The following is a 27,543-nucleotide window of genomic DNA, read 5'->3' as shown; positions in this document are numbered from 1 at the left end:
ATCTTTTTCATCAATTAAAATTCATGCGTCTGCCATTTCGGCTCATTACAATACAGAACCACCATTTTTTCTCACCCTTTATTAAGGCAGTACCTCAGAGGAGCCAAAAATTTATGGCCCCCAAGGAAACTACCAATAGCATGGGACCTCAACTATGTCTTGGAAGAGCTCACACTGCCTCCTTTTGAACCAGCTGCTACTGCTGATATAAAGTTTTTATCTTGGAAAACAGCTCTGCTGTTAGCAAGTACTTCTGCAAGACGAGTTTCAGAGCTACAGGTGCTCATGGCTGTGGAACCTTTCATCATTTTTCATCCAGACAGGGTCTCCCTGAGGACGAACCCAACATTTATGCCTAAAGTAGTGTCCAGTGCGGCTCTTAACCAAGCCGTCCGTCTGCCGACCTTTTACCCAAATCCACAGAACAAAGGGGAGAGAATTCTGCATTCTTTGGACATACACAGGCAGCTTAGATTCTACTTGGACAGAACTAAAGCTTTCAGGAAGACGGAGCAATTACTAGTGGCATATGCTGCAGGATCGCAAGGAAAGCCCATCTCAAAGCAGACTATTTCTAAGTGTTTAGGCCACTGCATTAATTTCTGCTACTTACACCATGGCAAACCAGTGCCTAAGGGCATTAGGCCTCATTCCACCAGAGCTGCAGCCGCCTCAGCAACCTTTCTCAGGGGAGTACCAACCAGAGACATTTTAGGGGTGGCTACTTGGTGTTCAGTGCGCACCTTCACAAAGCATCATCATCTGCCACTCTACTCTAAATCCAGGGCAGGCTTTGCCACTGCAGTCCTGCAGGGCCTCATAGCCACTCCTACTGCTGTCTAGTTCCAGCCTCCCAACCATAGCTTTGGGACTCTACCCAAATGTAATGACTGCAGCAGTGAAACACGAAGAACATAGTACAGTTGTGTACACTTAGCATAAATGTAGATGTTCAAGTGTATTCACTGTTGCAGTCCAGGTTACCCACCCACCTTCCCCCTTTTTTCTTTAGGATCTTATCTGTCCTTCTCTGATTTATACTACCTATGTGGTGTATTTGCTTATAGATGAAGGTAAAATTTATATTGGTGTATTTATAAATATACATATATATATATATATATATATATATATATATATATATATATATATATATATAAAGTTTGGCTACCTTTTTTGGGGACACCTTTTATCTGGGGCAAGAAAAACTGAAGAAAATGGTGTCTGCTGCTTCTTTTATACCCCTGACGACCTGACGTCAGGGAATGGGTGACAGCAGCCAATGCGCAGGACCCAGGACTTTGGAATTCAGGCCGGCTACGGGCAACCTGCCAGCAGGATTACCCAAATGTAATGACTGCAACAGTGAATACACTCAAACAGCTACATTTATTGTAAGTGTACACAGCTGTACTTTTCCGGAGTCTCTCTTAGGAGACGCTCCATGATGTGCCTGTGCAATTTCGCGGAGGCCTTCAAGTCTAAGTTCACCATCGCCCCTTTGATGGTTCATCGTTGTTCGGAACCAAGGTGAAGGACACGCTCACTAGGTGCGAACAGGAAGGTAAAACCCTGTCTGCCGTAGGAGTCCATTTTTCCATGCCTTCTAGACCTTATCCCAAGGGCCAGAAGGGTGGGAAAATGAGGTTTAGAAAGCCGCAGAGGTTTTTTCAGGGCGCACAAAGTGATTCCCCCTCCGGAGGCAGGGGATTAGGTGGAAATTCAGGTAGAGGCAGAGGAGGCCCGCATAACCAGGGGGACCGTGATTCCTTTTGTGGTTCTCCCTACCAGCGCTCGTGAAGGGGGGCCTGATTTGTGCATCTCTGGAGCCAGTCTGGGGTCGCATTTCTTTATACCCAGAAGTCTGACAAGACGTCACCCAAGACGAGTGGGTATTAAATATAATTTCCAGAGGTTATCATATTCCCTTCTCTTCTCCTCCCCCACTGACCAAGAGAATCCCAGACGCTCCACCCAGTCACATGGATTCCGCAACTTTAGAAATAAAAAAGTTGCTTTTAAAGGGAGCCATCCAGCCTGTCCCTGCAGACCAATTAGGATTAGGGACTTACTCCAGATTCTTTTTGGTGCCAAAAAGAACAGGGGACCTGAGACCCATCTTGGATCTCAGCCGAGTGAACCTTCATGTACAAAAGTCCAAGTTCCACATAGTCACCTTACAGTCAAATACTCCGTCTGTTAGGGAAAGATGTGTGGATGTGCTCCATCGAACTCAAAGATGCTTGCTACCATATCAAGATGGGACAGGGCATCGAGAAGTCACCAACTCTTCCGGCTGGGAGCCAGTCATTTTCAGTTTTGCGCTCTGCCCTTTGGTCTCACCACAGCCCCCAGGGTGTTCACCAAATGCATGACAGTGGTAACAGCTCACTTGAGACGTCAGGGATTCCAAGTGTTTCTGTATCTGGACGACAGGCTCCTTTCTGCCACCACCAGGCATCTACTGTTACAGACCAGGGACGCCATCATTACATTGTGCCAAAGTTTGGGAATTACTCTAAATTGGAAAAAATCTGCCTTGTTGCCCTCGCAGCATGTCACTTTTATCGGCACCGAGCTAGATATGGTGCTCATGAGGGCCTTCTTACCAGGAGAGAGAATTCAGGCTCTACAACAGCAGGTCTACGCCTTACTACCATTGAAGAAGGTCAAGGGAAAAGTGTTCCTCAAGTTATTAGGGACCATGGCTGCCACGATCATGCTTCCCCTTGGCAGACTACACGTGAGGGTTCTTCAGTGGCTGCTTTTCGCCCAATGGTCACTAAAGCATCTTCCACTTTCCCATTCTATTCTGATTACGGGCACGTGCAAGCGGGAGCTACGCTGGTGGCTTCAGGCAAGCAATCTCCATGTGGGCAAGCGTTTTGTCCCATCTTCTCCAGTTGCCACTGTGACCATGGATGCCTCCCAGATCGGGTGGGGGGGCATTATCTTGGCAGGACTGTCCAAGGCACGTGGCAAGATCATGAGACCCATTTGCATATCAGTGTCTTGGAGATGAGAGCAGTGCTATTAGTCTTGCAAGCACTTCAGAGCTCTCTCCCTCTAGGTACAATTGCAGTCCACTCAGACAACAAGTCGGTGGTATGGTACCTGAACAAACAGAGAGGCACTTTGCGTTTGGCAGTGGGTGGTGTCTTCCCAACGCCTTCTAGTTGCAACGCATATGCCGAGGAAGTCCAACGTGATTGCCGACAGGCTGAGCAGAGCTATCTTAATGCCTCACGAGTGGTCCCTGAACAATTATGTTGCGGAAGAGATATTCCACAGATGGGGTCAGCCTTGCTGCGATCTATTTGTCAGCCCCCTCAATGCCAAATGCAGCAGCTTACTTCACCCTTATCCCCCCGGAGGGGGAGACACCCAGGGACGCTCTTGCTCATGATTGGCCCTCCGGTCTTATCTACGCTTTTCCACCGTTACCTCTGATATCAAAGGTCATTCAGAAAGCACAGTCTTTGGGAAGCAAAATGGTCTTCATTGCCCCGCACTGGCCTCGTCAGATTTGGTTTCCCTTCCTTCAAACCCTGTCTAATTGACAAGCCCTGGATTCTGGACCCAGCTCCAGATCTAATGACTCATTAGTCATATGTCAGGACAGTTCCATCCCTCCATCCAGACCCTCAAGTTGACAGCTTGGCTGCTCCAGTTCCGTCCTTAGTCAGGCTTCATGATTTTTCCCCAGAAGTGGTCCATATTCTATCATCATCCCAAAAACCTTCTACCAGGAAGATTTATTCCAGTAAGTGGAAAAGGTTTTATATTTGGGCCCATGAGGGACGTATTGATCCTTATACAGCTCCTATTTCGGCAATATTGGAATTTTTCTCAACTGTTCAGTCAGGGTTCAGCTGCAGCAACCATTAAAGTCAATTGGCAGCGATTTCTACCTTTCACGTTGCTTATGAGTCCAACCTTATGGCTCCTAGGCTTTGTAGGGCTTTTGTGAGTGGGACATTGTTACTCCGACCTCCAGTCTTTGATCCAGTGATGCCATGGGACCTCAATTTTGTACTACAGAAGCTCACCTCAACACCCTTTGAGCCTGCAGCTACGTGTAACATTAAATTCTTGTCATGGAAGACAGTTTTCTTGATAGCCATAACTTCAGCTAGGCGGGTCTCTGAACTCCAAGCATTATCAATTAGGCCGCCTTATTTGGTGTTTCACAAAGATGGGGTCTCCTTAAGAACCAACCCTTCTTTTGTTCCAAAGGTTGCCTCTGTTGTCAATATCAACTAATCCATTGAGTAGCCTGTGTTTTTTCCTGAATTCTCCAACAAGGCAGAATTTAAGTTTCATCAGCTGGATGTTCATAGACAATTGCGTTTCTATTTACATAGGACAAATTATTTCTGGAAATCCGATCAAATGTTTGTCTCATTTTCAAACACTAGACTTGGGGTTCTGGTTTCTAAGGTAACCTTGTCTCACTGGATCGCCGATTGCATCTCATTTATTTATGCATGCAATAGCAAAGAATTACCCTTTAAAGTGAAGGCTCATTCTACACGTTCTGTGGCTATCTCAACTGCGTTTCAGGCTAGGATGTCTATGGATGATATATGTGCTGCAGCAACATAGGCTTCGCCTCATACCTTTGTTAGTCACTACAAATTAGATTTGGTCTTTAGAGGCAGATCTTCCTTTGGTTCCACGGTGCTCAAGGGTATTTTTCACTGAGCCACCTCAAGATCAAGGTGCTTGCTGTCCCACGGGTAAGAATGAAGGCGAGATTGGACTACATAACATCAAGAAGTTATGTACTCACCATAACGTTCGATATATGTAGTCCAGCTCGCCTTACATTCTTACTAACTGTCCCTCCTTTCCCCAAGTGTCAATAGTCCTTTCTGTTGGGTTGTTCTTCTAATTGTGTACGTGTGTGAGCTTGCAGCAAAGAAGATCTGGGGAATAGACCTGTTACATGATAGGATACCTCTTAGCCACGAGTCAGTTGAAGACTTCGAGCTAGAGTATGACCGAGTCGGAGCCGAGGTTCGGCCCCGAACCCACGGGTAAGAATGTAAGGCGAGATGGACTACATACATCGAACGTTATAGTGAGTACATAACTTCTTGTTCTAAGGACAGAGTGTGTTTTGCTGCCAGAGTAGTCCCAGATATTAAGTGCTTCTTCATGATTTGGAATTCTACTCCGTGATTATGAGTAACTAAAACAGAAAACTTGAAAAGGAACACAATTACAGCTGCATTAAGGAACTTGCCATGATAAGTGGTCAATGTCTGTATTTTTGGTGTTTGAAATCAACCCCCCTATGTTTTTTTTTTTTTTTTTTTAATGTGCTGTGTTGTGAGATGATTGTATGGAAGAGTGGTGTGTATAATTCACAGCTTGGGCTTTCTCTGTGCATGGATGCAAGAATTTAGTTATTGAAGGTTTTAACATTTGTTAATCTTATGAAAACTTCATTAAGAGTTTGCACAGTGATTTATTTGCAAGATCCTAATGGTGTATCTTCTTTCTGGCCTGCTATAAAGTTACTTATAAGTCTTTGTGTCATACTACTGAGCCTGTCCCAGAAATGGTGGTCATTTCAACAATATCCTATCAAGTTAATGTAGGTGGCTTGATGCCTGATACTTGCATTTTGCTGCCACCTTCAGGCTTTTTTGAGATTGCAGGCAGTAGAGAATAGAAGGAACCAAAAATTAGCTACTGCTCATAGTGGAGCTGATGTAAGACAATGACTATAATAGAGAAGACGTACATAGAGATAATGAGTAACTCAAAATATGGAAATAATTTCTGCTGTCTAATTTTGGTCAGTGGTCATAGCAAGCATTTACTAACAGATGAGTATAGTTACCTACCCCAGTATTATTTTACTGTAGAATAATGTTATCCTAAGAGTTTAAATCTGTTGTCTTCGTTATACAGTAAGAATAGCAGCTTTGCATTTCAGAATAAGATGTGGTGGTGGGGGGTGCACTGTTGAAAACACTTCGGGTGGTTGGAGGCAGGAGTTCTAAATTCTTAGTTCTGTACGGTGGGGGCTTCCAACACGAATGTTTAGTTAATTTTGTTCTGCATTACCCTAGGCTAGTGATGATCTCCATGTTTAGTTTGCATTGTGACACAAACTAACTTCTTTATGTATCTGTTTCAGAACCTGTTAACCTTGTACAAAAGAAAGTAGGAAGTACTAAATATGGCTTATAGTCAAGTTGCAGTGGTACTTGTGTAACCCTCAGCTAAGCTTTGTAGAGCTTCTGTAAGGCACTAGAAGTGCTGCTGTAAACATGAAGTGTAGTTTGGAATCTCTACTGCTTCAGAGGTGCAGAACCTGTATTCTGTTCTGTCTGTAGGTTGCATAACTATATGTAGACAAGCAAATTATGTTGAAAGGTATGCTGTTTCTGTGTTAATAGGGTGATACGTGTTTACACTGCAGTAATGAAAGACTAAGAAAATGAGGTTTGGCAGAAACATGCAAGTCCAGGCAAAAGTTTTTTGTCGAGCTGTATTTATTTCCAGCAAGTTTGCAAACATTTCATGAACAAACAGTAGAAAAAAAGAATTAATGGAGTACATCAGCATTCAGATAACACCATTTAACAGCAAGAGGGAGCTTTTGTGTGAGATACAACAGTGCGATACTATAAGATTCTGTGCTGAAGTATGCACAATGAAGGTTTACCATAGCATGTTCAAGGAGCAAGTTCGTGTTGTTAAGTAAGGTTCAACTGTGTGCTCCATAACTAATGCGGTCATTGTGATTGTTCTGCAGCCTTCATTTTCAGCAGTCTAACCTCATTCAGTATGCTAATGTTGTTATTTATCTGGTGGGGGTTAGACTTATTTATAATGTCTGGAGCAGGCTTTCCTTGCAGCTAGTAAAATTAAGTTAATCAAATTTAGGAGAGCTTTATTTGTAATCCTGCCATTGTCTTATCCAGTCAGGAAAAGAGAGACACGTTGTGGTCTGGGATGATATTATTGCAGAGATTGTGGCTGCTCCTTGAATTCCTTTAACTTTGCAGACTAAGAAAATACGTGACCAGTCACTTAGACATTTATATTTTGTGCAGCTTAGTGGGAGTGTAAAAATACTTGAACAGGCACTGCAATCCCAAAAAATCTTTATCTATGGGACATGGTAGCATGTCATGGGGCATGAAGAAGGGACTGACTGGTTTCCTGAGAGATGGCTGTACCCAGTTCCACTTCCCATCTGAGTTTACATTTGTTTGTAGCCCTCAGTTTTGAGGTGGATATAAATTTGTAAAATCGATGCTGTGTGCATTTATAGGGGGGCAAGAGCATAAGCAGTTAACTATCACCCATTGAATAAGCGCATGTCTGTCAGCATGCATTGCTGCAGACAGCTTAAGTGAGTCTTTCTCAGCTGACTGTAGTGCTTATAAACCTTGGGTTAAGGTCCCTGTTTCAAGTTTATCCTCAGTTTCCTGGCTTCCCAGAAATCTGTCCATTCATTGCTCCCAGTGTACCAATTTCAGAGTTTGCTGCAGTAGGGTGGTTAGATGAATTATGAGTACTCCCCAGAAGGGATACCCATTGTGAGCATTAGGTCATTTTCCCAATGGGTACTGTCTAATACTGACAGGGCCCATTTAACCAGCTGGAGGACACCCTGTAATATGATCCCATCTCCAGCATCACAGAGTACCTCCTCCAAATAACTTGGTATAGTAAGCCAAAGGCTTGGTTGTCTGAATGTTGATGATTAACCCTCAAATAGTAAGCTGCTGGAAAATTAACTCCTGAAATACTTTTGTTTCCCTACTGCCAAGCAAAGGTCAAGGTCCAGGGCACTTAATGTTCCATGCACAGACTATAGAGACAAGATCCCCCAGGCTATTCTGTGTTAAGATTTGTCAATATAAATATAGAGAGTAGTTACCTCAACTTTTTCTAGAGGCCTGGCATTGGGGATATTGAAAGCTCCAAGGCATAATAAACCACCAACAATAAGATAAACCAATTAATGGTCTGTATCCTTTGTTAAATCTAGGCAGATATTCTCTTATTGCCTGATTAATTTTTGTGCTCTGTTGTAGATCTTAAAAGTAGTTTTGCTATTGCTGGGACTTATGTGGCCCACTTAACCCCCAAGTTTAAGTTGTTGCCCAGGTTCATAAATGGAAGTCTTACTGTTAGGCCGGGACTTGGGGTGTAATTGATCCCAATGACCTTGAGTTTTGCAACGTTAGTCTTGTATGCTTGCAGTCTCATATGAAATAAGTTCTGTTAAGGCTAGTTCTAAATCCCTCTCCAGGGTTACAAGAAAAAGTTTAAGGTGATCTGTGTACAATGCAAGTTTTTTTCTCTGTTGTCTCTATTAGGTATCCCTGTGTATGTAATTTTCTTAGTCTGTGTTCCAGTGGTTCTAGGTACAAAATAAATAACAGTGGAAGCCAGACAAACTTTCTGACATAAGGGTTTTGTCACGTGTAATCCAGACATTTTTCAAAACATTTAATATGGTGGAAAGCTTCTTTAAAATGTAAAATAACCAGGTGGCAAGACTTGTAAATTCCACATTTTCTGTTGTTGATTGCAGTCCCCGTTTGACTTTGCTGATTAGATAGTAATGTTCATAGATAGTTTTGGATTTGAGCATTGTGGCTATTTTTTATTCAGCATTGTAAAACTGATCCAAGGAAGTATGGACAGGGCAGTATGTGAAGGATCAAAACTTTTAGTGAAACAGAATTCATACTGTTGGATAGCTGAGGACCAGTTAAAGATGTGCAGGTGCAGTTTTTCTTAAACTGATGTCATTCTACCTTTATATTTCTTATAGTGTAGTCAACAAATCTGGTGTTCATAGAGTTGTCTGGAAGAGACCAAAACTGACCCACTTTGGTCCTGTGCGTCGAAGTACTGTCATCGATCAAATCCCATTCTTAGCAGTGGCTCGAGCATTGGGTGAGTTGTATATAGAAACGAGTATGAAATCTGTTAAAACTTGGTTACCAGATGCACAAAGATGCTATTAAAGAATGAAGCTTTAGCAAGTGTTGGGATGATTAAAATGAACTTTTTAGAAAACTTGACAATGAAAACGTGTTTCATTTATTAAAGTTCTTTCTGTCAAAATTTGTAGGATGTTTAAAATATATTTGCAGAACTCTTGCCTTGCTAGAATGATTTTCTGGTGTATCTAAACGCAACTTCCTTTTATGTCCTGTAACTTACCCTTAGTATCATTATTACTCATTCTGTTGGACAGCAGCTGAAGAAAAAGCAGTACCTTTCCTTGTATCTGTCATAAACATTTACTGATGAGATTGACAGGTCTGTTTTCTCTCTCTTAGCCTTCTGCTTTCTGAAACCCCTTACATGTACATGCAACACACCCATGTATATAATGTTATGGTACCAGGGGTATCACAGGATCATGCCTTTCTGAAATAAACTAGTGAACATGGTTCAGCCTGCTGAGGGTTAAGCTTGGACATAATAGCAACCAATTTGTTGCTTGCACTACATAGGATCAAAGGTTACTCGGCTAATGGCCCTGGGGCCCTTACAAGCCTAGCCAAGAGTTTATCCCCAAAAAAGAAACCTCAGCACATATTGCCCCTGTCAGTGAGGCACACAGGTGGAACCCCTAGAACATATTTGTGGATGTTCTTCGTGTTTCACTGTTGCAGTCAACACACTTGGGTTATCTACCTGCAGGTAGCCTTCAGTTGGCCCGAATACCAGAGACATAGTATTTCTGGGTTGGTTGCTGTCACTTCAGGACTGATGTCAAGTCGACTGAGGTATAAAAACAGGCAGCTGACGCCATTACATCAGTCTGTCTTGCAGAGGACCCCGAAGCAGAAGCACCGGTCAGCCACTACCTGAGCTTTTGTTTATGAATTTAATCATCCTGAAGTCTTCTAAAGCTAAGTACCCCGTTGGGGATCCTTTTTTCTTGCTCTAACCGATGTCAGAAAAAGTTGACATTTGTCTTGCCTGTGGAAAGCAAATACCACACCGAGATTTTCATTCTTACTGTCACCTGTATAGGCCCAGACCACGATGTACCTCGCTGTCGTTTTTGTGCTTTGTTCAACGCCCGAACTATTCGTTGTCGGGCCTTTATTGCCGCTAAATACTTTCGATGTCCTTCAAGAATGCAACTGCAGTCATAACATATGGGTTGTCCTGCCTCAGGCAGCCCTCGGTCGGCTGGATTCCAAAGTCTGGGTCCGACGTCTGCTGATGTCGCATTTCTCTCCGTCAGAGCGGCTGGAGTATATAAGCATCAGCCGACGCCATTTTCTTCAGTCTTTCTTGCCGCGCGGTGCCCGAAGCAGAAGCAGTTCGCAAGTGCCGGTCGGTCAGCTCCTGTATTCTTCGAATCCGAAGTCATCAAAAAAGCTAAGTACCCCGTTGGGGACCTTTTCTTGCCTCAGCCGATGTCAGAAATTACTGAAAAAGTTAACAATTGTCTGTCTTGTGGTAAACAAATACCTCATAAGGATTTCCACTCTTACTGTCTTCCTTGCCTTGGCCCAGACCACGACGTCTCGGCCTGTGTCGCCTGTGCTCGCTTCAACAAGCGCACTCTCAGGCGCCGGGTGGAGTTCGCTGGAGACTTTTTCGGCGAAAAATTTGCTTATACAATGCCGTCGGAACTTCCGACATCGCAGACTCCCAAGAAACGAAAAGACCGGGACTGACATCCTCTGCCCGCGTCTACCTCCGACTCCACACCAAAACCTACCGCGAGTGCTCCGGTTCCCCCTGAGACGGTTATTCCACCGCTCCGAACCGAAGACTCCGCATTACCGACGACTCCGATACCGGATACCACTCCGCCAGTTATAGATTTTCCTCCGGATACTGAAACCGAGGAAATGCCCGAGACCATTGCTGTTGATAAGGTCACTCCTGCACGTGGAGCTGCTAGGCCTCCTATGGCCATGTCTATTAAGGCCTACACACGTGCTAAGGCAGCCAGCAAGACCAAGCACTTCACTGCTAAAACCTTACCTCAGCCTACTCCTGAGACACAAATCATGACGATGGCCGCAGACTTAATTTCCATGATTAGAGGTTCACAGGCCCATCCTGAGAGAGGATCCCAGCCTCCTTCTGATAAGAGGCCCCGGGTTGAACCCTCTGACCCTATCCCTTCAGATGAAGATTCTGAGGACTCTGTCCACTCCGATGGCCAGGAAGAGCTCTTCCAGACCTATGAGGACTCGGATGCAGAGGATTCCATCCCCTCGGCCTCCCCTCCTGAGGATATTTCCTTTGGGGAAGTTCTGCATACCATGAGGGAACATTTCAAGTGGCAAGGCCAGGAATATTCTGATTCCAGAAAGCGCCTTCGAACCTTCCTTAAAAAGCCCCAGCACAGGCCCTTAGCTATTCCTCCTGTGCTTGATGTTTTGGATGATCTATATTCTGACTCCAGTTTTACTCCTGATTCTCTTCCTCCTGCTCCAGCCAAGCCAGACAGATATTACAGGGTCCCAGAAACACATTCTCATTTATTCAGGGCCCATGCTGTTGATTTAGAAACTATTTCTCAGGGACCTAAAGGTGTTTCAGTTTCCACCTCTAAAAATCCCTTGCCTTCCAACAGGAAAGCTAGGTCATTAGAGAGATGGGGGAAAAAGGTCTACACCTCCACTACTTTATCTATGAGAGCTCTGAATTGCCTTTTTCATATGTTACAATATCAGGATTACCTGTTAGATGATTTACAGAAAACATTGGCCTCTCCTGATCCTTTAGACAGGAAGTCTTTGCAGGAAGCTGTACATAACTCTCAGCAAGTCAGCAATCACTTTCTGCAGTGTGGATATGATGCATTGGAAGCTTCATGTAGGGCAGCTATGACAGGGGCAGTCATTCATAGGCATGCATGGTTAAAAGAACAACCTCTACCAGATCATGTTAAGGCAAAACTTCTGGATGCACCCTTGGAAAAGAACAAGCTTTTTGGTGCTAATGCTAAAGATGTGTTAAGTCCATCGAGGAAAAAGCAAAATCAGTTCAGACGGTCAAAGACTTTCTCCATGTTCAGCCCCCCAGATTCAGCAGGAATTGGCCTTCAAAAAACTGGTCCTTTCCTAATCCTGAAAGATTTCAAAGGGGTAAAAACAGGCGTGGCCGAGAAAGAGGACAATACAGAGGTCCTTACAGGGGACGACAATGGCAGCCAGCAAACCAAAGAAGTGACACAGGGGTCTCCCCTGCCCCACAGGGACAATCCCAATGACTTTCCTTTACGTCTGCTGACCAAGGAGCAAATAGAAGCTCCCTTGGGCGGAAAATTATCTCTTTTTTCAGACAATTGGCACAGATTGACAAAGGACAAATGGATTTTGGACATTATAGACCGAGGTTACAGGTTCCATTTTCATACCTTACCAAGAAAACAAGGCATGCCAAACCTACCACAAAACCAGAGGGCAGAGGCTATCAAGCAAATTTCTCTGCTTGCTCAGATCAAAGCAATAGAAAGAGTTCCACAACAAGAACAAGGCCAGGGGTTTTACTCAAGACTGTTCCTTGTTCCAAGAAAAGAAACTCAATGGAGACCAATACTGGATTTGTCCGCATTAAACACTTTTCTCATAGTACCAAAGTTCAAAATGCTGACTCTACAGCAACTCCTTCCCACACTGGGCAAGGGGTCTTGGCTGATTACTCTGGACCTCAAGGAGGCATACCTGCATCTCCCTATCAGACACAGCTGCAGAAGATACCTTAGATTTCTTGCAGGGCCAAAGCATTATCAATTCTCAGCATTGCCATTTGGCTTATCTATTGCGCCCAGAGTATTCACAAAATGCCTGGCTTCAGTAATTGCTCATTGCAGGCTCCAGGGGATCCAAATTTACCTGTACCTGGACGACTGCCTCATACAAGCGGACGACAAATTGATTTTGACAAAAAACTTGAACTATGTCATACAATTACTTCAGGCTCTGGGATACACAGTCAACTTCCAAAAGTCAAGACTTCAACCATCCCAGCAAATAACCTTCTTAGGAGCCAATCTAGACACAGAATCTCAAATGGCTTACCTGACAGAAGACAAGCAAGAGAAGTTAACTCATTATTTCAAAGGTTTGGCAAAACGCACCCAGATGACTGCAAGGAGATTCCTACAGGCCCTGGGTTACATGGCATCCTGCATTCTCCTGGTTCCATTAGCAAGACTACACATGAGAAAGCTTCAATGGTACCTAAAAAGCCTATGGTCTTGGCACAGCAACAACTTAGAGACAACCATACCGCTCATTCCATGCCTACAAAAGGAATTCCTATGGTGGGCCTCGGTAAGCCAGGCAAACACAGGTATGTCATTCAAAAAACCTCAGATAACACAGACCATGACCACAGACGCCTCAGACCTTGGATGGGGGGCGCACATGGAAGGCAGATGTATACAAGGACAATGGTCTCCAAAGGAAACACATCTGCATATAAACCAAAAGGAAATGCTGGCAGTAATGCATGCCATCGAGGCCTTGCGACAACAACTTCAGCAAGGCCATTTACTGATACGGACAGACAACACCACTGTGATGTGGTATATAAACAAGCAAGGGGGCACCCATTCTTACCCCCTTTGCAGACTGACAATGAATCTTTGGGAAAAATCACTGAGCCTAAACATACAGTTACAATCCCAGTTTGTTCCAGGAAAAGACAATGTGCTGGCGGACAGCCTAAGCAGGAGTTTCATAGATCCACACGAGTGGAGGTTACATCCGAAGATCTTCACACAACTCACCTCGACATGGGGCAGGCCAGAAGTAGACCTATTTGCCTCTCACCTCAACCATCATCTACAAAAATTCTTTTCAAGGACATACCATCCACAAGCTTGGAAAACAGATGCTCTTTCATTCAACTGGAACTTCCTAAAAATCTATGCATTCCCACCTCTGCCACTGATGACCACAGTATTACTAAAAATCAAAGCAGAGAGACCCAAGGGGATCCTAATAGCTCCAGACTGGCCAAGACAACACTGGTACCCACTACTACGGAGCATATGTCACAACAGGAAGAGGGCCCTTCCCCAATGGCCCCTACTTTTGACTCAACACAACTTCAAAGCAGTGCATCCAAACCTTCAGACACTGCAGCTAACAGCCTGGGAGATCCCATGAATAACCTCAATCTATCTCTCTCCAAGGAAGTTCAGCGGATATTAACAGAAGCTCGAAGACCATCCACCAGAAAGGTTTACTTAGCCAAATGGAAGAGATTCAGCATTTGGAATACCAGCAAGGGACATGATGCATCATTATTGAACATCCCACTCATCCTGGAATATTTGGCAGATATGCTACAGAATGGACTCTCATATTCTTCCATAAAGATACATGCTTCAGCTATTTCAGCTAGATATAACACTGATCCGCCTGTGTTTTCACATCCTTTGTTAAGGCAATTCCTCAGGGGAATCAAGAACATTAAGCCACCAAGAAAGGCTCCAGTGCCAGCTTGGGACCTCAACTTTGTCCTAGAAAAACTGACTCTACGTCCTTTTGAGCCAGCAGCTTCAGTGGACTTAAAATTTCTCTCATGGAAGACAGCTTTCCTGTTGGCAATTACCTCAGCAAGAAGGGTTTCGAAACTACAGGCCCTAATGGCAATACCACCGTTCATAATCTTTCACAGAGACAGGGTCTCCTTAAGAACCAACCCTACTTTTATGCCAAAGGTGGTATCTAGGGTTTCTTTAAATCAAGCTATTCACCTGCCTGCTTTCTTCCCCAATCCTGAGAACAAAGGGGAAAGACTGCTACATACCTTGGACATTCACAGACAACTTCGCTACTACCTGGACAGAACCAAGACCAGTAGGAAGTCTGATCAACTTTTTGTAGCTTACGCCCCTGGAGTGCAAGGAAAAGCAATTTCAAAACAGACTATTTCAAAATGGATTGGACATTGCATCAGATTTTGTTATTCCTTCCATGGGAAGAATGTTCCAGCCAATGTCAGACCACACTCCACCAGAGCTACAGCCACCTCTACAGCATTCTTAAGAGGGGTGCCTACAAAGGACATTGTAGAAGCTGCTACATGGAGCTCTGTGCATACATTCTCCAAACACTACACTCTCCCTCTATACTCCAGATCCAGAGCAGGCTTTGCTTCGGCAGTCCTGCAGGGTTTGATTGCCACACCATCTCTTTCCTAGAGCATTCCTCCTCCCCCAGCTAAGCTATGGTATTCTACCCATATGTTATGACTGCAGTTGCATTCTTGAAGGACATAGTACAGTTTTGTACCTACCATAAATGTAGATGTCCGATAGATATGCAACTGCAGTCGGATTTTCCGTCCCTCCATACCCCTCTATGCCTTGGGTCCACTCCTATCCCTGTTTCTCTTAGCTGTGGATATCTGTTATGGTGTATCTGTTTATTGCTTACTTGTTTGTCTGGAATCCTGTTTTTGTCTTCCAATTTGATTACAGCCTTCCTTGGAGGGCACCTGGCATCTGGGGCAAGAAACACTGAATAAAATGGCGTCGGCTGATGCTTATATACTCCAGCCGCTCTGACGGAGAGAAATGCGACATCAGCCGACGTCGGACCCAGACTTTGGAATCCGGCCGACCGAGGGCTGCCTGAGGCAGGACAACCCATATGTTATGACTGCAGTTGCATATCTATCGGACATCTACATTTATGGTAGGTACAAAACTGTACTTTCTCATTCTCCGTATTCCAAAATGGCTTCGGTAAGCCATCCGTTTACCGATCTTCATAAAAAGTAAGGACAAAGACAGACCGCACAGGTCCAGAACTGCCAGTGACGCTTCCATTAAGCTAGTTGCCAGTTCGCCGGTACTCGGTGAGGTGCTTTCGCAGCCCTTGATGCCCACTTCAGTGGATTTGCAGGTCTCTACAGAGACCTGTTCGGAGTCCGGTATACCGCAAGACGACTCTTTGACTACGGGAACCTATGGATGTCTCTACCTTGGATGGGTCCGGAGCCGCTATGCAGGCACCGGCATCAGAGAAAGTTCTTTGCATTACCGATATTCGACACATACAGACGACTTCTTTCGCGTCTTCAGTTCTGTCTAAAACTACAGAGATTCTAAGGCCAAGAGTACAAGCTACGCCTAAAAAAACGACGCCCAAAACTCAAGCACCTACTTCCTTACCACAATCTCAAATGCTTAAAATGGCAGAAGGACCTGATCATGCTGGTTAGGGGAAGCCAGCCTTTCCCTGCTAAGAGATAGAGACCTACCCCCAGCAGCTTTAACTGACCATGATTCCAACCTCTCTGAGGTTACTGAATATGAAGACCTGCCATTATCTGCTTACAAGGATTCAGATGCAGAGGAATCCATTCCTTCTGCTTTCCCTCAGGAAGATTTTTATTTTGGTGTAACCTTGCATACTTTGAGAGCATTTCCACTGGGAATGTCAGGGTTAGCCTCAGTCCAAAAAGAGAATCGGGGAATTTTTAAATTTGCCACAGCATAGGTCCTTAGCTGTCCCTCCTATTCTGGATGTTGTGGATGATGATTTTATGGAATCCAGTCTAACTCCTGATACTTTACACCCTGCTCCAAGGAAACCAGACGGGTACTACAGAGTCCCTGACTCTCACAAATTTCTTTTCAAAAATCCTACTGCTGACCCAGAGGTCATCTCTCAAGGGCCTAAAGGCTTAAAGGCAACTACAGCTAAGAATCCCACCCCTTCGGACAGGGATTCCCGAGCTTTAGACAGATAGGGTAAAAAAGTATGCACCTCTGCAACTCTTGCCATTAGGGCATTGAATTGCCAGTTCCACATGCTGAAATACCAGCAACATATTATGGAACTTAAGCAAAAATTATCTGCCTTTCCTTACTGTGCGGAAAATAAAGCATTACAGGAGTTGATGCGTTCTGCAAGCCAAGTCAGCAAGCATACCCTGCAGTGTGGGTTTGACGCCCTAGAAGCATCTTGCAGGGCAGCAGTCGCAGTTTCTGTACTTAGAAGGCATGCTTGGCTTAAGGAGGACACCTTGCCAGACCATGTCAAGTCAAAATTACTGGGCGCTCCTTTGAACAAGGACGGCCTGTTTAGCACCAAAGCAGAAGAGGTTCTAAAAAAGAAAATGCTAAGTCTATGAAGACACAGATTTTTTGCAAGTGCAGCTTCCAAGATTCAGTAGGCATTGCCCCTCAAAGCATTGGTCCTTTCAAGTCCCCTCTTGACCATCTCACACTAGGCCATTGGGAAACAGACACCCCAGATTACAGTCTCAAGGTATGCATAGATCTAAGCAATGGAGTACCTCCACTTCTAAAACAGGGAGTACTAAGCCACCCCCTTATGGAAAGAATTCACAATGACTTCTCGACTCCTCTCCTCACCTCTGCCCAATTGCTCGTGCCTCTAGGAGGAAAACATCCCACCATGCAAAAAACTGGCCCTCCATCACCAAAGACAGATGGATCCTCAACCTAGTATCCGAGGGGTACAAATTATATTTCCACACACTCCCAACCCCAAAAGGATTCCCAGGCCTTCATCCAAACCAGTGGGCAGAGGCACAAAACCAAGTTCAATCCCTGTTCTCCTTAAGGGGCAATTCAGCCTGTTCTTGCATAACAGATAGGTCAAGGGTTTTATTCCAGACTTTTCCTGGTCCCCAGAAAAGAGAGCACCTGGTGCCCAATCTTAGATCTTTCCATTCTCAGCACCTTCCTGGTGGTACCAAAATTCAAAATGCTCACCCTTCAGCAGCTTCTTCCGATGGTGTCCAAAGATGCCTGGTTAGCCACCCTAGACCTAAAGGAAGCCCATCTGCACATCCATATCAGGGACTCATGCAGGAAATATCTACACTTTGGTACAGGATCTATGCGTAATCTGTTCTCGGCACCTTCCTTTGGCTTATCCACTGCTCCCAGAGTCTTCACAAAATGCCTGGCTCCAGACATTGTCTATTACTGACAGACAATATATCCTTACTTGGACGATTGTCTGATTCAGGCAGACAGTCAGGAGAAGCTGTTGCAGCACCTGACATTTATAAATGACCTGCTAACCTCCCTGGGGTACACTGTCAACGAAAAGAAATCAGAACTAGTCCCCAGTCAAAAGATTGTATTCCTGGGTGCAAGCTTGGACACAACATCCCAGATGGCATTCCTTACTCCAGAAAAACAAGCCTATCTAACAGGCTGTTTTGCTCAAATGGCCACCAGAACCCAGCTATCCAGAAGGAAAATCCTGCAGGCTCTAGGGTTCTTGGCCTTTTGCCTTCTACTAATGCCATATGCCAGACTGCATATGAGGAAACTTCAGTGGTACTTGGTCTTTGGTGCCAACATTCTCAGAACTTGGAAACCATCATACCTTGTCTAAGGACAGAGTTTCTTTGGTGGGCAGCAGCATGCAGCCACAACTCGGGACTACCCTTCACACAACCCCACACCGCCCAGACCCTAACCACAGACTCTTCAGACTATGCCTGGGGGGCACATCTGGACGACAAGTGCATTCAGGGCCACCAGAGCCCAAGCCAAATTCATCTGCACATCAACCAAGAAGAGATGCTAGCTGTTCAGCACACCCTGACAACTTTCAGATCACTACTCTCACCAGGATCCCTGCTAATAAAAACCGACAACACCACAGTGATGTGGTAAATCAACAAGCAGGGGGAACCCACTCTTACTCTGCAGGCTAGCCATGACCCTGTGGAACACTGCTTTGGCCATGCATATTCATCTGCAATCTCAGTTTTCGCCAGGCAAACAAAACTCTCTGGCAGACTACTTTAACCAGTAATCTCCTAGACACACACGAGTGGCAATTAGACTTCCAACACCTTCAGCCTTCTAACCCAGAAATGAGGGACCCCAAAGGTGGACCTGTTTGCCTCCCCCCTACAATCACTAGCTCAACAAATTCTGCACCAGGACATCTCACAGCAGGGGCCTGGAAAGTGGATGCCCTATCCTTCCAGTGGGTAAACCTCTCAATCTGTGCATCCCCCCCCCCCCGCCTCCTCTTACAAGAGTATTACTCAAGATAAGACAGGAAAGACCAAGGGCAATCCTGATTGCTCCCAACTGGCCACACTACTGGTACCCTCTAAAGCGCAGTCTGTTACTGGTGCCACCTGCCCCAGATCCCTCCCCTCCTCACTCAGCAGGAGAGACATGTCTTGCATCCACAACTGTAAACCCTGAACCTTGCAGCCTGACTTATTCCTTGAATTCTCCTCCTGTGGCCAGCCTAAGCAAGCAGGTGCTGGACATCATTCTTAAAGCCAGAAGACCCAGTACAAGGAAATCCTATGCTAATAAGTGGAAGAGGTATTGTTCTTGGATTCACTCTAAAGGAGCGGGAACAGCACTGCTCTCCTTAACTCTCATCCTAGATTAACTAGCTGATCTTCTCCACAGAGGCCTATTATTCTCTTCCATTAACTCATTCACTCCAAAGGAGCTCAGGAAGTTTACACTGCAACTTCCAATGGGCAGAACCATAGCTTTTTCACAGAATTAAGTTATGTCCTTGCATTTCAAACAAATGCTCATATCTCTGAAACCATAGTTTATTAAAGAAGTATAAATGCCAATCTCTTCAGCACCGAATGTTTTTATAGTGGTAGTATTCTCTAGGTTATGTGTCTTAAACCGAATTTTATAAGTCACAGTAAACATAGTAACTATTGCATTTACAATATTTTGTAAGCAACTTGGAATATCACAGCAACCACTCAAGTTACACACATACTGTTAGCAGCATTTTATTCATCTAGCTGAGAGCTTTCATATGAGTCTAATGAGGTCTGTGTTACTTGAGATATTTAGAAAAATATAAAAATTAAATCTATATAAATTAATATCATAAAAAGTTAATATCCATTTACCTGCACTAGACAAAGGTCAATCAAATGTTAATGCAGTTTAGTTTGCTCTTGTGTAACCTTGAAGAAGAAATGTTTTAAAACCTTGTACAGAGCATGGTTTTAGAATTATTGTTGCAAATATGAGCAAGCAATATTTGACACCTAGAGGCGTCAGTAGGAGTTAACTGCAGATGCATCTGGAAGTGTCACTTGGGTGTAATGAGTTAAGATCCATGCCTCTGCCATCTCTGCTCATTACAGCACTGCGCCACCTCTCTTCTCTCACCCTCTCATCAAACAGTTCCTGAGAGGGGCCAACAACTTAAGGCCACCAAGGAGAGTCCCCACCCCTGCTTGGGACCTTAACTTTGTGCTGGAAAAGTTCACGCTTACCCCCCTTTGAGCTTGCACTGTCAGCAGACTTAAAATTCCTCTCTTGGAAAACAGCCTTGCTTCTGGCCATCACTTCAGTTAGAAGTGTGTCTGAGCTACAAGCACTTATGGCTGTGGAATCCTTCATTATTTTTCATGCTGACAGGGTCTCCCTCAGGACTAAGCCTACTTTTATGCCTAAGATGGTGTCAAGTGTGATTCTTAACCAATCTGTTCATTTGCCAACCTTTTTCCCTGATCCTCAGAATAAAGGGGAAAAGGATCCTGCACTCTTTTTAGATGTGCACAGACAGCTCCGATTCTACCTTGATAGGACTAAGCCTTTCAGGAAATCTGACCAGTTACTAGTCAGCTTTGCACCAGGGGCAGAGGGCAAGGCCATATCAAAACAAATCATCTCCAAATAGATAGCTCACTGTATCCGTTTCTGTTACAAACACCATGGGAAACCACCCCCTCTGGGGGTCGGAACACATTTCCACTAGAGCAACTTCTACCTCTACAGCATTCCTCAGTAGAGTCCCTACCAGGGACATTCTGGAAGCTACTATCTGGAGTTTTATTCACACCTTTACCAGGCATTACCACCTGCCTATCTCTTCCAAATCCAGGGTGGGTTTTGCAACAGCAGTCCTGCAGGGCATACTTGCCAGCCCCAACTCTTCTCGACTGCCTCCACCCATTCTTCAGCTTTGGGAATCAACCCAAGTGTGATGACTGCAACAGTGAAACACGAAGAACATCGTACAGTTGTGTACACATAACATAAATGTAGATGTTGGAGTGTATTCACTGTTGCAGTCCTGGTTTCCCACCCTCCAGCCCCCTTCTCTGTCTCTCTCTCATCTTCTCCCGAAGCGACAGCAACCAACTCAGAAATACTAAGTCTCTGGTATTTAGGCCGACTGAGTGCTACCTACCGGCAAATAACCTGTGTGTGATGACTGCAACACTGAATACACTTGAACATCTACATTTATGATAAGTGTACACAACTGTACTTTTCCCATCCACTCGTGACGGTTGTGCTTGAAGAGTGTCAGCAACATACTCAGTTTGGCATGTATGTTAAGTCTGTTCCAGAGACAAGGCAGCCTCTATGAGACAAACCTGTCCCTCCAGCAGGTTTTGTTAGTGTTGAATATTAGATTTAGGCATTTCGGGCAGGTAATGTATGTGGAGTTAGACTTCAGGATATGGAGCATCTCTAGTAGGGCAGAGTCCGAGATCACCTTATAGGCAAGACCCAGATTACCTCTGAGCAGTCTGTATGATACTGATATTGATTTGAACCTGTCCACATAAGGCAGGAGTTGGTGGCCATTGATTCTCTTTGTGAGATACTTCTGTGGCCTTTCCAGCAGGTTAGCAGGTGTTTACAGAGGTACGTACCAAGTGGGGTGTTGTACTCAATTATTGGCCTAATGAGGGAAGAGTACTGCTAGATGATGATCTCCTTTTTTTCTGGATGCAATCCCTTTACTTATGAGATGAACCAAGTAAAATGCTTTTCTGACCACTGCATGATGGTCAATGTGAGATTGTTGTCAACATGTGTACCTAGGTCTCTCACCACAGGTTGTGTGCTTAGGGGGTTGCCGTTAGTGTGGAAATCAGTAGGGGCCGTGTTTTTCCCCAAATGGTGTAATACATTTTTTGCATTTAACTTAAAGCCATGACTTTGGCACCAGTCACTTGTTGCCATGAGACCCTCTTGTAGTATTTTAACATACTTTAGTGAGTCAGTGAGAGCACCCACCTTACAGTTGTCCACAGATTTGATCAGCCACAGGCCTTTTGTCTTTGCGTAGACCTCTTAGAAAGCAGATGCCAAACAGTAGGGGTCCGAGGACAGATCATTGGGTAACACCAAAAGTGACAGTGCTGTTGGAGGTGCCTATTTTGACCTTGTGGGTCCTATCAGTGATCCAGTTGGCCACCCACCTGATGAGATAGGGATTTACACCAAGTTTAGCTTTTCGATAATGTCCAGGTGGGGGATTGTGTCAAAGGCTTTGGCCAAATAAAGGTAAGCTGTATGTACTGACTTTCCCTCATCTAGGGCCTTGGTGACAGTCTCAGAAAAGTCAGCCAGGTTCGACAGGCAAGGTCTGCCCTTGACAAATCTGTACTGGGTTGGGTCAAGTGCTTGGAGATTGCCTATGTCCTTGTTTATGAGGCCCATAATAATGTGCTCCATGGCTTTACAGGTCAGGCTTATCAAGCTAATGGGTCGATAGTTTTCAGGGTCAGTAATAGCACCCCCTTTGTGCAAGGAGATGACAGTGGCAGTTCTCCAGTCTGCTGGAATGAAGCCTGTACTTGGGCTGCGGTTAAATAGGGTGCTCAATGGCAGAGCTAGTTTTTGCTGTAGATGGTGCAGAATACAGCCTGGGGTACTAGCAGGTCTCATGGAAGCTGTGTTCTTTGCCTTGGATAGGGCTTTCAGCACTTGATCTACGGAGATATGAGGTGCGGGACAAGTGTCTGGGATGTTGAATGGGCCTTTGTGGGGGGGGGGGGCAGGGGAGGGAAGTTTGCACTGAACCTAAGTCAACGCGTTCAGTTTAAGTGGTACCGTTAAGTATTAATTCAGAATAAACCTGGGCTTTGCCATGGAGCTTCCTGACGTAACTGAAAAAGGCTTTGTGGTTTCCCTTTGTTTCTGAGACTAGTTTCGATTCATAATTGGCTTTGGAGGTTTTCACTAGTGATCTAATTTGCTTGTTGAGGCCTAACTTCTGCTTGAGAAGCGAACGACCCACATTTCAGAACAGATTTAAGACTGCTGTGAAAGCAGGTCATATTCTTGGAGTTGGGCTGCAGAACCTTGGCAGTAGTGGGTAGAGTACGCGTAAATAGTTTGAATATAGTGGATGAGATAGTCTCGACTCACTATACATCCATTCTTTCAGGGAATATAATTTCCCTTGCTTCTTGGTAAATGCCTCAGGATAGCTTTAGAGTTCTCAAATGTTCAGTATGAGGAAAGTTGTTGCAGTGATTCATTATATGAATATGAAAAAGCTAGAGATGGATGTGATTCCCCTAGCCTAATCTTCAGTGGCAGTTATGAGGACCCTAGAAGTGCATGGATGCAATTTCATGCTGTAGTGATAGGAGGGAGCCCAGCTGTACAAGAGCTCACAATGTACACTACTCTGTTCTTGCTTTGAAGTTGGCCCTCTTTTTGCTGTACTAGTTAATCTGTCATGTCTTGGAACTAGAGCTTGAGCTCTGGCAGTGCTTAGTACAGACTTTATCTTACAAGAAGTAATTGAATTTTTATGTAAGATTTTTAAGGGGGGGGTCTTAGTAGAAATGTTATTGCAAGTACCCTTGTGACAGGTTAAGGCTTTCACCTGCAGTTTTTTAGGTGATATCACAGTCTGCGTAATTGTGGTACATTGTGCTACACTTGACGAAATACTTTATTTAGGAGAAAAAGGATAAACTTTTGTTAAGCTTATCTTTATATGTTTTTTATGACTTGTAAATATTATATATTTTCTTAAATTTTCTAACTATTGTTGCATATCTTTCTCATGTCCCATTTTCTTTTAGCCATTAATCTGTAGCTGAAAACTAAAACCATACATTTGTGTAAAGAAAAATAAACGCATGAAATCCTCCCCTTATTAAGTGGAACTGTAGTACTTATGTCAGGTGTTGTACATGGTTATTTGTCTGTGACCAAGGAGCCCGGGCCTATTCAGAAATAGAGGACTACTCCCGTGGATTGCTAGTTGTGTTACTTTTGTTGACTTATTCCACAACTAGCATTCTAGCTGCGTGTCCTCTGTGCTTCATTCCAGTTTACTGTCTTAGCAGAAACTCCAGGAGAGGAAGTATCATTGTGACAGCTCGCTTCAGTTTCCATCATGGTTATAAAATTTTGTCTGTGACTTCATCTTTGCATACTGAGCAAAGGTCTCCTGCCCTGGATGATCTTCGTGTTTCACTGTTGGTCATCACATTTGGGTTATCTGCTTGCAGTGCCCTCAGTCGGCCAGATTATCAAAGTCTTGGGTCCTGCGTCGGTTGTTGTCTCATCTTCCATGACGTCAGGTAGTCAGGGGTATAAAGCATGCGGGCGATGCCATTACATCAGTCTTTTTTGTCGTGCGGTGCCCGAAGCAGAAGCAGTTCGCAAGTGCCGGTTAGCCGACTCCTGAAATTTTCATTTTTGAGTTTCAGATCCGAAGTCTTCAACTAAAGCAAAGTACCCCGTTGGGGAAACTTTTTCTTGCTCCTTACCGATGTCAGTAAAAGTTAATAATTGCATTACTTGTGGAAAGCAAATACCTCAAAGATTTCCATTTGTACTGTATTCCTTGCCTAGGCCCTGACCACGACGTACATCGCTGTTGGTTTTGTGCCTTATTTAAACAACAAACTATTCATCGTCTGTATATTTTCACTTCTAAATATTTTGGTACTCTGTTCAATTATCCAGATATGTTTTCGGTAAGCCATCCGACTACTGACATTCCGAAAAAACGCAAAGATAGACAGGCCACATAGATTCAAAGCTGCCGACGATGCTTCTCCTAAGCTAGTCGCCAGTTTGCCAGTACTCAGTGAGGTGCTTTCGCAGCCCCTGATACCCACTACTTCAGATTCGCAGGCCTCTACTGAGACCCATTAGGAGACCAGTATGCCGCAAGATGTTTCAACTGTGGAACCTGCAGATGTCTCTACCTTGGATGGGTCCGGAGCCACTGTGCAGGCACCGGCTTCTGAGGGTGTATTCGGGCCTACTGACTTGAATATTAAACCGACACCATCTTCTTCTTCAAGGCCTAAAACTCGATCCATGCCTAGATAACTGACACCCAGACCGCATGGTCAGGCCTCTGTGCCCAAAAAACAAATGATAAGAATGGCTGAAGACCTTATTACTTTAATCAGGAGAAGCCAACCTTCCCCCTCTAAGAGGCCTAGGACTGAATTTGCTTGATGCATCTGATCAGGATTCTGAAATTTCTGTTTCCTCTGATGACCAGGATTTACCCTTATCTACCTTTGAGGATTCTGATGCAGAAGACTCTATTCCCTCTTCTTCCCCTCCAGAGGATTTCTCTTTTGGTGAAACTTTGCATACTCTTGGGGAGCATTTTCGCTGGGAAAGCCAGGATTATTCTTACTCTAAAAAGATGCTTGGGGATTTCTTACTCCTGCCCCAACACAGGCCTTTAGCTACCCCCCCTGTACTGAACATTGTTGATGCCTTTTCGGAATCTAGCTTGGCCCCAGACTCTCTACCTTCTGCTCCCAGAAAACCTGATAAGATATTACAGGGTTCCTGACTCTCACAAGTTCCTTTTTAAAAATCCTACTGCGGATCCTGAGAACATTTCACAGGGACCCAAGGGCATTAAGGCTACTACTGCCAAAATTCCTATCCCCTCTGATGGAGATTCCAGGGCGCTGGATAAATTGGGTAAGAAGGTATACACTTCTGAAACCTTGGCCATTAGGGCCTTAATCTGCCTGTTTCATATGTTGAAGTATCAGCAGCATGTTATTGGATTGCTCAAACAGAAAATGATGTTGCTTCCTGACTGTGCTGAAAATAAGGATTTACAGGTTTTAATGCATTCTGCTGAACAAGTTGGGAAACGTACTTTGCAATGTGGTTTTGATTCATTAGAGATATCTTGCAGGGCTGCTGTCACTGGGTCTGTACTTAGAAGGCATGCTTGGCAAAAGGAGCAGTCTATGCCAGATCTTGTTAAAGCTAAATTGCTGGATGCTCCCTTAAATCATGACCGCCTGTTTGGCAACTAAGCAGAAGAAGTACTTAAAAAGATGGAGGAAAAAGCTAAATCTATGCAAACTGTTAAAGATTTCCTACAAGTACAGCCTCCAAGATTTAATAGACATTGGCCCTCTAAGAACTGGTCCTTTCCTGCCTCTTCCAGACCTTCAGTCCAAACCCAGAACCAGCAGAACAGCCAGGTTCAGTCCCAAGGTATGCACAAGACTAAGCAGTGGGGGGGGGTCCCACTTCTAAATTAGGGAGTAGTAAGACCCCCCCCATGGCAAACTGTCTAAATGACTTAACTTTAAAACTTCCAAGCCCTTCTCATCTGACTGCTCCTTTAGGGGTAAAGATTGCTTCTGATTCTCATAAGTTCCTTTTTAAAAATCTTACTGCGGACCCTGAGACCATTTCACAGGGGCCCAAGGGCATTAGGGCTACTACTGCCAAAAATCCTACCCCCTCTGATAGAGATTCCAGAGCCCTGGATAGTTGGGGTAAGAAGGTATACACCTCTGCGACCTTGGCCAATCAGGGCTTTAAATTGCCAGTTTCATATGTTAAAGTATCAGCAGCATATTATTGGACTGCTTGAACAGAAAATTATGTTGATTCCTGATTGTGCTGAAAATAAGGATTTACAGGATTTAATGCATTCTGCTGAACAGGTTGGAAAACATAATTTGCAGTGTGGCTTTAATTCACTAGAGGCATCTTGCAGGGCTGCTGTCACCAGGTCTGTACTTGGAAGGCATGCTTGGCTTAAGGAGCAATCTTTGCCAAATCATGTTAAAACTAAATTGCTGGATGCTCCCTTAAATCAGGGCCGCCTGTTGGTGACAAAGCAGAAGAAGTTCTTAAAAAGATGGAGGAAAAAACTAAATCTATGCAAACTGTTAAAGATTTCTTACAAGTGCAGCCTCCTAGATTTAGTAGACATTGGCCTTCAAACAGTTGGTCCTTTCCTGCCTCTTCTAGGCCTTCGCAGTTCAAACCCAGAACCAGCAGAACACCCAGGCTTCAGTCCCAGGGTATGCACAGGACAAAGCAGTGGGGGCGTTCCCACTTCCAAATCAGGGAGTAGTAAGACCCCCCCCATGGTAAGATGTCTCAATGACTTAATTTTAAAACTTCCAAGCACTTCTCAACTGACTGCTCCTTTAGGGGGAAAGATTGCTCTGCAAGCAAAAAACTGGGAACTTCTTACCCAGGACAAATGGGTTTTAAACATGGTGTCCCAAGGATACAGATTTCACTTCCACACACTGCCAACCCCAAACGGTTGGCCAGGTCTACCCTCAAATCTGTGGGCAAAGGCTCAAAAGCAAGTACTCTCTCTCTCTTAAGATTAAAGGCTATTCAGACTGTAACAGAAGAGGAAAAGGGACAAGGTTTCTACTCAACACTTTTCCTGGTACCCAGAAAAGACAACCCATGGCGTCCTATCCTGGACCTGTCTATCCTAAACACCTTTTTGGTGATTCCAAATTTCAAAGACGCTGACTCTTCACCAGTTGCTTCCCATGATAGGC

The 27,543-nt window shown here is 44.5% G+C and overlaps 1 protein-coding gene across 1 annotated transcript in view; it reads left to right on the top strand.

Moving 5' to 3' along the window:
* The window catches only part of PPM1D (protein phosphatase, Mg2+/Mn2+ dependent 1D), a 649,112-nt gene that overhangs the window by 241,482 nt on the left and 380,087 nt on the right, over positions 1–27,543 (top strand). Inside the window, exon 3 of the mRNA XM_044054547.1 lies at positions 8,810–8,934. Coding sequence (XP_043910482.1) covers positions 8,810–8,934 — 125 coding nt within the window. The remainder of the gene's footprint in view (positions 1–8,809; positions 8,935–27,543) is intronic.

This window comes from Protopterus annectens, chromosome 13.part0 (genome assembly GCF_019279795.1).
Source record: "Protopterus annectens isolate FY-2018-M chromosome 13.part0, PAN1.0, whole genome shotgun sequence".
Taxonomy (NCBI): domain Eukaryota; kingdom Metazoa; phylum Chordata; order Ceratodontiformes; family Protopteridae; genus Protopterus; species Protopterus annectens.
Note: the sequence above shows the minus strand (reverse complement) of the source record. Positions and strands in the feature narration are given on the sequence as shown.